Source organism: Antedon mediterranea, chromosome 1, assembly GCF_964355755.1.
Source record: "Antedon mediterranea chromosome 1, ecAntMedi1.1, whole genome shotgun sequence".
NCBI lineage: Eukaryota > Metazoa > Echinodermata > Crinoidea > Comatulida > Antedonidae > Antedon > Antedon mediterranea.
Window position 1 is genome coordinate 12,484,514 of NC_092670.1, and position 12,288 is coordinate 12,496,801.

At 31.7% G+C, this 12,288-nt stretch overlaps 1 protein-coding gene and 1 long non-coding RNA gene across 2 annotated transcripts; both read left to right on the forward strand.

Annotated features, from left to right (window-relative positions):
* The first annotated feature begins 757 nt into the window (after positions 1–757).
* LOC140046642 (uncharacterized) lies at positions 758–5,145 on the forward strand. The gene is made up of 3 exons (XM_072091342.1): positions 758–1,069; positions 2,254–2,278; positions 3,261–5,145. The coding sequence occupies exons 1-3, from the start codon at positions 785–787 to the stop codon at positions 4,178–4,180; spliced, it is 1,230 nt and encodes a 409-aa protein (XP_071947443.1). The 5' UTR covers positions 758–784; the 3' UTR covers positions 4,181–5,145.
* Positions 5,146–5,737: 592 nt separating this feature from the next.
* LOC140046647 (uncharacterized) lies at positions 5,738–7,796 on the forward strand. Its single transcript, XR_011844820.1, has 3 exons — positions 5,738–5,802; positions 6,639–6,663; positions 7,345–7,796. It is a non-coding gene; the product is annotated as an uncharacterized lncRNA (long non-coding RNA).
* The last annotated feature ends 4,492 nt before the right edge of the window (positions 7,797–12,288 follow it).

The window sequence follows — 12,288 nt, forward strand, 5'->3', positions numbered from 1 at the left end:
AATCTGTTCAGTGGGCTGATTTTAACTCTCATTTGATAATGAATATCCTAAATAGTTTTGTCACCAAGTGAGCTAGTTGTAAACTACATGATTCAATCACTTTTATGTTGGTTCAATGAGGTTTGCTGGTTTTTTTATTAGGTTTGTAGGGGTTTGCGGGGATGGCCCCATTTGATTGGTGTTCTTTGGACACGTGGTTAGTATATCAAATAAACAATTTATACTGTCATTCAGATGAAAGCATCACACAGTATAGTTCAACAGATCAAAACCATTAGGCAAACAAATATATCATATACCTGATATTTATTACAGGTCTTCAAAAGAAGATTAATAAAACTACTCTATTTAAAATGATAGATAATTGTTGTAATAGAACTTTTGTTCATAATACACCAAAGTAAAAATAATTGTTAAGTGGTCTTACTTTACTGTTTTTTTTTTAGTATGTTATTGTTTGAAATATTAACCAATTATTGGTAGACTGGAAAAGATCAATTATTGACGAACTCAAAAACTTACAAAACTATAACAACTACATTATTATTGTTCTATTACTATATAATCATTCCGTAAAGAATCCTCACAAAATGTGAATACATTTATATAAATATCACTATTAAATTGATTGGTTTACACAAGTTATTTTCACTAATGGTTGGTATTGGATGGAATATTTTATCTGTCGTCAAATGAAAAATAGATAATAGTTCATAAATGTAATACAACAGAGATCGAAACTCATTCGAGGCTAACTTTGATGCAGACTTCCTAAAACGTCAGAATGAACAGGCTTACTTTATTGGTTGTCTTTTTTCTGCCGTTTTTCGTCAGTACAATCGGTACATTCTATACTATTGAGCCTGGTCAGATTCTAGAAGGCTGGAGTTATGAATTAAAAGATATCAGTCGTGTAAGTTGTTTGCAAGTCTGTTCGAAGAAAACGTATTGCTGGTCGGTTAACTATAGCCCGAAAGATCGTGTTTGTCGAATCAGTAGACGTATACCTCAGGATGCGTCAGCTACTGTCAAGATAGTTCAAACGCCTGCATTTCTTTACATCGAAAAGGTGAGTAACAAGGCCAACAGCCATCAGTCGCGTGCTAAAACGCTTAGTGATACCGGACCGACAGACAGACCGACAGACCGACCGACATAGTGAACTATAGAATAAATTTTTTTAAATAAATTTTCAACAAATAAAAACTTGTAATTATAATGTATATTAAGAAAAAATCACCGAGCATGAAAACCATATAATGTACTGTAAACTATATAATGAAAGTATTGGAAATAGAAAACGTGTTATAATATGAAAATACGTAAAAGAATATTGGTTTAAACTTAAGACGTTTTTCTGTTTCTCAAAGCTCAGCTCAGCAAACGTAAAAACTACTTTAGTAATCTGCTTGGTACAGGTATAAATTTCAGAAATAAGATATGTTTTGGTTAAATGTACAAATATTACAAGTAATATGTGTAATGTAACAGATTCCCTCATCTTTATCGTTTCAAATTAATTAATTAAATTTCAGTATATCACCTGGCGGTTTAGAATTAATGTTCTTTGCCTGCTGTGTTTATATATATTTATATATATATATTGATTCATAAATAGATTCATAAATATATATATATATATATATATATATATATTCATAAACATTCATTCATAAACATTCATTCATATATATATATATATATATATATATATATTATTACCCGAAAAACTGTAATTTAAAGCTAAAAATAGTCAGTCAAAATGTTGGTTGGGTTTGTTGTTTTTTTATACGTTATACGTTTGTGAAGAAATATTCTTGAAAAACGGGTAAAACTAGAGAAAAAAGTATTATATTACGGTTAAAATAAGGCCTACTGAAAACCATATTTTAAAACAAATAATATACTATAAACATAATAATTTGTATTTTTATTTCTATTTTAAAGAATGTACACTTGTATTGTTAATCGATATATTTTGAGTATGCTTTCTTGAAAAAGAACATTGTAAATTAAACAAGGCCAACAGCCATAAGTCGCGTGCTCTCTGAAAAAATGAACTTTCAAAAAGTAATGTACATCAAAACAGTTCAGAAAGTACAGAAAAGCGATAAAACGCATAGTAATACCGGACCGACAGACCGACCGACCGACATAGTGAACTATTGAGACTAAAAACTAAACATTGTATTAAAAATAGCATAGTTCGCTTATTTTCTTTATGTCACTGACTTTTTTTGTATCTTAATACAGGTCTTAGACAGCGACTTCAAAAGACGTGAGTATTCCCAATTAACTCTTCCAAATGTTTGCAACATAGTTAAGTATTTTTTGTAATAGAACTATTGTTTATTACACTAAAAGATGTCGGGAAATAATACATGTTTGTGGTTAATTAATATCATTTTTCTAAATTTATTCAATTCAATTTCTTTCATTTAGGAAATTTATCCATATCAAAAAACTTTACAAAATTATTATTATTATTATTATTATTATTATTATTATTATTATGCCTATCGATATCCTCATCACTGCGCATTTTTCCACCACACACATCAATGCAATTAATATATTCACTAATTTTAACGTCGTCACTAACTTGGTTCCCACTCTAGGCCGTAATGCAAGTGTGTTGACCAATTTGCTAGCGACAGTTTAATCCTTCCAAACACGCAATCCTTTATACATTTAATTGATCTTGTTGAGCTTATCATTACTTGGCAAAATAGGATTTTGCCAAGTATGTACTTGCTTTGTTTGTTTGTTTGTTAGCACGATAGCGCCTACAATTGTCAAGTTATCCTTATAAATTTTTATTCAGTATAAGGTATATATTAACAGAATATACCTATTTCTGTACAAGAGGCAAGAGTTATAATTTGTGATTTGAAATTTTAAAACATCATTTGATTTAACGTTTTTTAATACGAGTATAGTTAACAAAAACCCACTTCTTTTCATATTCACCCACTTGTTTGTGCCTTTTGACAGGCTCGTCATTACACTATAGGGAACAGACCTTTGACTTTTCTTACAATTTTTGTTCTATTGTTAGTCAACTAAAACTATTTTTAGTTGATAAATTAATGTTATTCTATTACTATTTGCTGGATTGTTTAGTACCAGCATATGTGTCATTGTTTATTTAATTCTGTACATTTCAGAAAAATTGATAAATCGGTCACGGCTTGGTCAATAGCATCATGTGTACAGTATTTGTTTTCATTTTAACTATTTACTAGCATATACTTTTTCAGATGGCATATTGTTCGATTCGACTAAAGTAACATACGAGGAAGCTTCTGTCCTTTGTGAAGATAAGCTAGGTTCACTGGCAACGTACGAGCAACTCTATGACGCATTCGCGGATGGTACACAGTGTGCCAAAGGGTGGCTTATCAGCAGAGAGGTTGCCTTTACAGAAATCTCCGACGCGTGCACAATGAAACCATCGGTTGAACGAAGCAATGTGTTCGTTTGTGGACAGTATCGCTTTGGGTTTTATTGTTTTAGAGAAAGAAACATAGTTTCGAGTACACCTACCGCCGATTACATTCCAAAATCTCAACGATTAATTAGAATAAGTGAGTCATTGACAACTAAGCTGTATCCTGAAGAGGCAGATCAATGCTGTAGAGATGATTATTCTGGTAGAATGTCTACGTCATTCGAGGCCTACAATGCCACTTACTCAATGAATGTTAATTTTTGTGGTCACGGTTGCTATTCTGGCAGACTTTGTGGTGATATTTGTAAAACAGATAATTCACCATCGAAATACTGGGATCCTGAAACGTTAAGTTTTATGTTTTTAAGTGAATCATATTATAAACAATTCAGCTTTTGTTATATCCCTTTACATGGTGAGGGTCCCATTTCTGCACCTAATCCATACCCGCCTCATCGTGTCGTAGTCGCACTTGGAACGGCGGGTGCATGGAGTTACACCTACGATATCGCTATAGCCAAGTGCAAAGACTATGGCGGTAGACTTGCAACGCGCGCTGAAGTTCAGTACGCATATAACATGGGTTTAGAGTCTATACGTGGAGGTTGGATTGAAGAAGGGGATAAGGTGTATGTGTTACAAAGATCAAGGTCTTGGGAAAGCAGAACCGGAATCATCACTTTTGAGGATTACCGTGCCGAATCATCTGCTTATTGTTATATACCATAAGGCATACAATTAGCTTTAATGAAAGCACTATTGAGATTTTCTCACCATCTCCTAGGTTATGTTGTTCACTCTGGCACGTTTTGTTATCCGCTTGAAAAGATGTTTTCATGTCAAAAAATCAATTAAAAAATAGTTAATATTTTCTGCATAATACAGATCTAATTGACTATTACTGTATAATTATTAACTCTCTAACATGCAATAACTAGTATTCATAGTAACCACTAAGGTGCAGTCATTCATATTGAGGACGTTTGGCGCAGGTGCAGGCGAAGTTCGAATCCAACTCTCGCCGCATTGCTTGTATCCTTAGGCAAGATACTTTACTTACGTTTGCCTCTCTCCACCCAGGTGTATAAATAGGTACCCGGTTAGATCAAGACACAACTTTGCGCTGATTACTACGTGCATTATGGGAGTATGTTTCCATACGTATTTGATCCAAAAAATGACTGGGGTAATAATGTTCAGACCTTAGAGAAGCTTGCTTGTAGACCGCTATAAGAATGAACTATTATTATTATTATTATTATTATTATTACTGCCCTGCCATTAACCAGTGTGTTGATTGTCACTATGTTCTGAGACGTTTGTTCAAATATTAGGTTACATTCTAAAAAGCTTATATTATACTTTATGCTGTATATATTATTATTCATATGTAAGGTTATGTTAGGTTTGCAGAGTTTGTGGGGATGGCCCCATTTGATTGGTGTTCTTTGGACATGTGGTTAGTATATCAAATGAACAATTTATACTGTCATTCAGAGGAAAAATAGCATCATACAGTATAGTTCAAATACATATATCAAAAATAGATCAAAACCATTAGGTTTGATGGAGGCAAACAAATGTATCATATACCCTGGTATTTATTACAGGTTTTCAAAAGAAGGTTAATAAACTACAGTACTCTATTTAAAATGTAAAATAATTGTTGTAATAATAACATAGTAAAAATAATTGTTAAGTGGTCTTAGTTTACTGTTTTTTTATTATGTTATTGTTTGAAATGTTACAATATTATTGGTAGCGTGGAGCAGATTAATTATTGACGCACTAAAAACTTACAAAACTATATAACAACTACATTTTAATTGTTCTATTATTGTTATAAATCATTCTGTAAATAAACCTCCTCAGAAAATGTGTATACATTTATATACTATACACTATTACATTTATTGGTTTAGTTATTTTCTCTAATGGTTGGTATTGGAGGGAATATTTTATCTGTCGTCAAATGAAAAATAGCCTTATAGCTTAAAATGTAATACAACAGAGATCGAAACTCATTCGAGGCTAACTTTGATGCAGACTTCCTAAAACGTCAGAATGCACAGGCTTACTTTATTGGTCGTTTTTTTTTTCTGCCGTTTTTCGTCAGTACAATCGGTAAATTCTATACTAATGTTCCTGGTCAGACTCTAGAAGGCTGGAGTTATGAATTAAAAGATATCGGTCGTGTAAGTTGTTTGCAAGTCTGTTCGAAGAAAACGTATTGCTGGTCGATTAACTATAGCCCGAAAGATCGTGTTTGTCGAATCAGTAGACGTACACCTCAGGATACGTCAGCTACTGTCAAGATAGTTCAAACGTCTGCATTTCTTTACATCGAAAAGGTAAGTAAAAACGTTCATTTTTTTTTATAAATTACGACAAATAAAAACTTGTAATTATAATGTATATTAAGAAAATCACTGAGCATGAAAACCATATAATGTAGAGTAAACTAGGTTTTAAAAAATAAGAAAAAAAGGAAAAAAAAAGAAAGTATTGGAAACAGAAAAACGTGTTATAATATGAAAATACGTAAAAGAATATTGGTTTAAACTTAAAATGTTTTTCTGTTTCTTAAAGCTCAGCTCAGCAAAACGTAAAAACTACTATAATTAATCTGCTTGGTACAGATATACATTCCAGAAATAAGATATGTTTTGGTTAAATGTACAAACATTACAAGTAATAATGTGTAATGTAACAGAATGATAAATAATATCAAATATGAATTTATCTTTTATTATTAAATACAGAATTTACATTAGTCTTTGGAGGTTGGAGCCTTGTCTTCACGATGAGTATCATCATCATTCAGGCGTATTGTCTTCACGATGAGTATCATCATCATTCAGGCGTATTGTCTTCACGATGAGTATCATCATCATTCAGGCGTATTGCCTGACTTTATTAACTGTAGGCGTAGAAGTGTTTGATAGATTGTACTGTAAATTAATTTGTACAATTAAGCAATTGTGATCACAAAACATACATTTAGGAAAGGGATAAACAAAACTTGCTCTGTTTCCGTTAACATTTTTTTTCTTCAAATGTAAGTGTTAAATATGCCATTTTGATGTTCCATAATAGTTATTCCCTTTGACCAAAAATTAGATAGAAAAAAAAAGTTACCTGAAAACTATATATTTGCAAATATATATGTATTTGTATTTTAATACAGGTGTTAGACAGCGACTTCAAAAGACGTGAGTATTCCCAAATAACTCTTCCAAATGTTAGGTATTTTTGTAATAGAAATATTGTTCATTACAAAAAGACGTCAGGCAATAATACATGTTTGTGGTTAAGTTTAATATGCTCTTAATATCATTTTTCTAAAGTGTATTCAATTCAATTTCTTTTATTTAGGAAATATTTCATCCATATGAAAAAACCTATTATTTACAAAATTATTATTATTATTATGCCTATCGACTTCCTCATCACTGCGCATTTTTCCACCACATCACATTAAGGCAATTAATATAGGCCTATTCGCTATATTTAACGTATAGTCACTAACTTGGTTCCCACTCTAGGCCGTAATGCAAGTGAGTTGACCAATTGCAAGCGACAGTTCGAACAATCCTTCGCTTCCAAACACGCAATCTTTTATATATTTAATTGATCTTGTTGAGCTTATCATTACTTGGCAAAAATAGGATTTTGCCAAGTATGTACTTGCTTTGTTTGTTTGTTTGTTAGCACGATAGCGCCTACAATTGTCAAGTTATCTTTATGAATTTTTATTCAGTATAAGGTATATATTAACAAACCATGCCTATTTCTGTACAAGAGTTATAATTTGTGATTTGAAATTTTAAAACAACATTATTTAGTTTTAACTTTTTTTTTTCAACGATTAGTCTTTTCATATTCATTCATAGATATAAGCGAGCTTTAAGTCAACTAAGACTGGGCACACTTCAACTAGAGGTAGAAAAGGGAAGATGGAAAAGAATAGAGCGCAGCAATAGGTTATGTAAAATATGTAAAATAAATGAAGTTGAAGATGAATATCATTTTGTTACAGTTTGCTCTCGTTACAAGGAAATCAGAAAAAAATGTATACCTTCTTTATTTTTTGAAAATCCAAATACTTTTAAATTCTGCCGTTTAATGTCATCACAGGATCCAATAATTATTGATAATCTATCTAAATATATTTATCATGCTTATAAGTTAAGATATATGCTTTGCTTAGAGAACGAAATTAATTAATTCATTTATCTTGTGACCATAAATTGCTTTATTTTTCAATGTAATTATTATTTTGTTAATTATTAGGGGCCAGAGGCCTAAAGTAAATAAAGTCAGGCGATAAGCCTGAATGAATGAATGATATTCACCCACTCGTCTGTGGTCTTTTGACGGGATCGTCATTGTACTATAGGGAACATTTATTCTTCACATTTCAGAAAAAAAATGATATATTATTCACGTGGTCAATAGGATCTTGTGTACAGTATTTTATTTTTTTCAGATGGCATAGTGTTTGATTCGACTACATAGTAACATACGAGGAAGCTTCTGTCCTTTGTGAAGATAAGCTAGGTTCACTGGCACCGTAGACCGGGCGCCCGGAAGATTTATTCATGTGAAAAGATACAAAAGGTTTGATGATGTAGTTAGGTGCGTATTAGGGTGAGATGCAATATTCGACATTGCTGCCGGGTCACAGCCTGTACATAGGGCCTGTGGGGATCATAACATAGGGGGGTAAAAATGCATTTATTCATGTGAAGCGATACAAGGATAAACTTTTTTGGATATCATTCGCAGTGGGCTACTAATGATAACATCACCAATGACAGCAACTTTATCCTGTACGGGGCGCCAAACAGCAACATTTTAGGGCCACGCCCAAATGGGTTTATTCATGTGAAGCGATACAAGGTTGAATCTTTTTGTAATGGCAGCAGTACATATTGGGGATGACAAAAACACCAATGACAGCAACTTTATCCTGTACATAAGCTCAGACAGCAGCCCTAAAGGTCCGCAGTTTCCCCCTATTCGGCTATATACTCGGCGCGTATGTCGTCTTATGGCGGCTTTCAGCTGAGTTAGAAATACGTGATACGGACTCGGACTGACAATAAATACACAGTAGAATGATAAAACAATAAATAAAGAGAGCAGTTGTTTGCTGTACCAAATCATCAAACATCAAACTCTTAGGAACTCGCCCAAAATGGGTTTATCCATGAAGTATGAATCATTTTTTTTTTTTTATGTTGTTTTTTTCACGTTATCCGGTACACAGCAGCTCAAATGCCCGAGGCTCCATTGGTGATCAACAATGTCGATAATACAAACACATTCACGATAACGAGTGACTTTTATTTTATAATTGAAATATATCTTTATCTTTGAATAATAAATAACACCAACAAAAACACTTAAAATAACCAACAGCAGATTTGTATTTTAGGGTAACATTTTGAACAATCAATTTTATATCAAAATCATTATTTCGATCAAAATAATATAATTTAAGAATATTTTTCAGATAAACTAAATAATTACACTCATAATGATCGACACCGGTACCTATTATTGTACATTATTATTATAACTCGATTTAAATATTGTTTTAATTACACACTAGACACTATAGTGATATGTCTATATGACAGAAGGCAGCGAAATTTAAATTTGCAACATTTTTTAACATAACATAACATAATAGTAAAGTAAATAATAGTTCGAATTCAACATAATCACTTAGAGAATTGGTAAGGTATAGATTAGACTATCGATTGCACACTATTACTGTATTTTTAACTCAATTTAAATTTAAAAAAGTAACCGTTTTCATGTGAATTAGACTGATAAAAACCAACAAAAAACTTAATCTGCCAACATTTTAAACATCGTTGCTTGTCCATAATGGATCGACTACTGTATCGTTACTTATCCACAATGGATCAACTACTGTATTGATTATTGGACAGTATTTTACAACTAACATAAGAAAGTGATATCTGATAAAACGCAACAAACTGAATCGAATTAAATATCGTTACTTATCATAATGGATCGACTACTGTATTGATTACTGCACATTATTTTACTATAACTGCCCAAGTCAAATTTAAAATTGTTACTGTACTAACATTAGACAGTGATATCTGCAACATACTCAGGACCAAATTAAATATCGTTACTTATCCATAATGGATCGACTACTGTATCAATTATTGCACATTATTTTACTATAACTGCCCAAGTCAAATTTAAAATTGTTACACTAATAACACTGGACCAAATTAAATATCGTTACTTATCTCTAACTGAACCCAGGTCGAATATTTTACATTCATTCAGTGTAACTACCAACACACTGTAAAAGCACAATTGAGCAAAGACATCGAGGTTACTGGCTGTATGCATTAAATTACTAAATATTGTACATTCCTCATATTCCATTACTAGCTGAACAGAATACACGATATAATAAAACCAATAGGGGCTATTGGATTTCTTTTTACATGATTTGTGACAGCGTCATTTATAAATTTGATTATATCACACTGTAATGATACTGGATTTTACCGCAAAGGCAAGTCAATCCCATTTACATATTATTTAGTGAAAGACAAGAAACATATTGCTGCATTGCGATCGCTTTGTGGTGACAGGATGGACAAACCCGCAGTCACTGCCTATGTATGCAAGATATATGGGTTTAAAGGCATGAACAGTATTAATGAGGCCAGGTACCAATCGCTTCGCAAAATGACAACTGGAAAGAAGAAATTCAAGAAGATCAACTGTTCGTCATTGCCACCATGTGAAATCACAATCACCCAGAATCTGTTGAGGGCAAATTATGTATATCTATTATGTGGAGACACGCTCATACTCCTCAGCCAACACAAAACCTACACCCATTAAACTATGATGGGTTGATAATGGTGATGGAAGGTATGTACCTAAATGGTTTGAAGGAAATGCTCTACCAGATACGTTGACTAGTGATCCACACTCGGAACAAAGTGCTGAATCAAACACAGTTCTTGACGATACTTATGCAGGAATATTGGAACAAAGTTATGATGAAGAACTTGAAATAATAGATTTTGAAGCTGAAATCGATGATGACCAACCTTGGAGTGATGACAGTGAAAGTGACTGTGATGATGACGAATAGATAAACTCAAAAGATTATGCATTACGGCTGATTTAATAGTTTTTAATCGTTTACATAAAACATTTGAGAGTTTTGAAGTAAATATTGTATAATACATCAAATGTAAATACTGAACTATTTGATCCATAGATAGTTGGCAAGAAGAATCCAGTATCATTACAGTGTGATATAATCAAATTTATAAATGACGCTGTCACAAATCATGTAAAAAGAAATCCAATAGCCCCTATTGGTTTTATTATATCGTGTATTCTGTTTAGCTAGTAACAATGGAATATGATGAATGTACAATATTCAGTTATTTAATACAGCCAGTAACCTCGATGTCTTTGCTCAATTGTGCTTTTACAGTGTGTTGGTAGTTACATACACTGCATGTACAATATTCGACCTGGGTTCAGTGCAATAATCAATACAGTAGTCGATCCATTGTGGATAAGTAATGATATTTAATTTTGTCCAGTATTATTAATGTTGCCTTTTATCAGATATCACTGTATAATGTTAGTACAGTAACAATTTTAAGTTTGACTTAGGCAGTTATAGTAAAATAATGTGCAATAATCGATACAGTAGTCGATCCATTATGGATAAGTAACGATATTTAATTTGGTCCTGAGTATGTTGCATTTTATCAGATATCACTGTCTAATGTTAGTACAGTAACAATTTTATATTTGATTAGGGCAGTTATAGTAAAATAATGTGCAGTAATCAATACAGTAGTCGATCCATTATGGATAAGTAACGATATTTAATTTGGTCCTGAGTATGTTGCATTTTATCAGATATCACTGTCTAATGTTAGTACAGTAACAATTTTATATTTGATTAGGGCAGTTATAGTAAAATAATGTGCAGTAATCAATACAGTAGTCGATCCATTATGGATAAGTAACGATATTTAATTCGATTCAGTTTGTTGCGTTTTATCAGATATCACTTTCTTATGTTAGTTAGTAAATAATGTGCAATAATCAATACAGTAGTCGATCCATTGTGGATAAGTAACGATATTTAATTTGGTTCAGTATTATTAATATTAATCAATGTTGCCTTTTATCAGATATCACTGTCTAATGTTAGTACAGTAACAATTAAAAATTTGACTTTGTTTCAGTTAAAGTAAAACAATGTGCAGTAATCGATACAGTAGTCGATCCATTATGGACAAGTAACGATGTTTAAAATGTTGGCAGATTAAGTTATTTGTTGGTTTTTATCAGTCTAATTCACATGAAAACGGTTACTTTTTTTTATTTAAATTGAGTTAAAAATACATTAATAGTGTGCAATCGATAGTCTAATCTATACCTTACCAATTTTCTAAGTGATTATGTTGAATTCGAACTATTATTTACTTTACTATTATGTTATGTTATGTTAAAAAATGTTGCAAATTTAGATTTCGTTGCCTTTTTTCATATAGACATATCACTAGTGTCTAGTGTGTAATTAAAACAATATTTAAATCGAGTTATAATAATAATGTACAATAATCAGTACCGGTGTCGATCTTTATGAGTGTAATTATTTAGTTTATCTGAAAAATATTCTTAAATTATATTATTTTGATCGAAATAATGATTTTGATATAATATTGATTGTTCAAAATGTTACCCTAAAATACAAATCTGCTGTTGGTTAGTTTAAGTGTTTTTGTTGGTGTTATTTA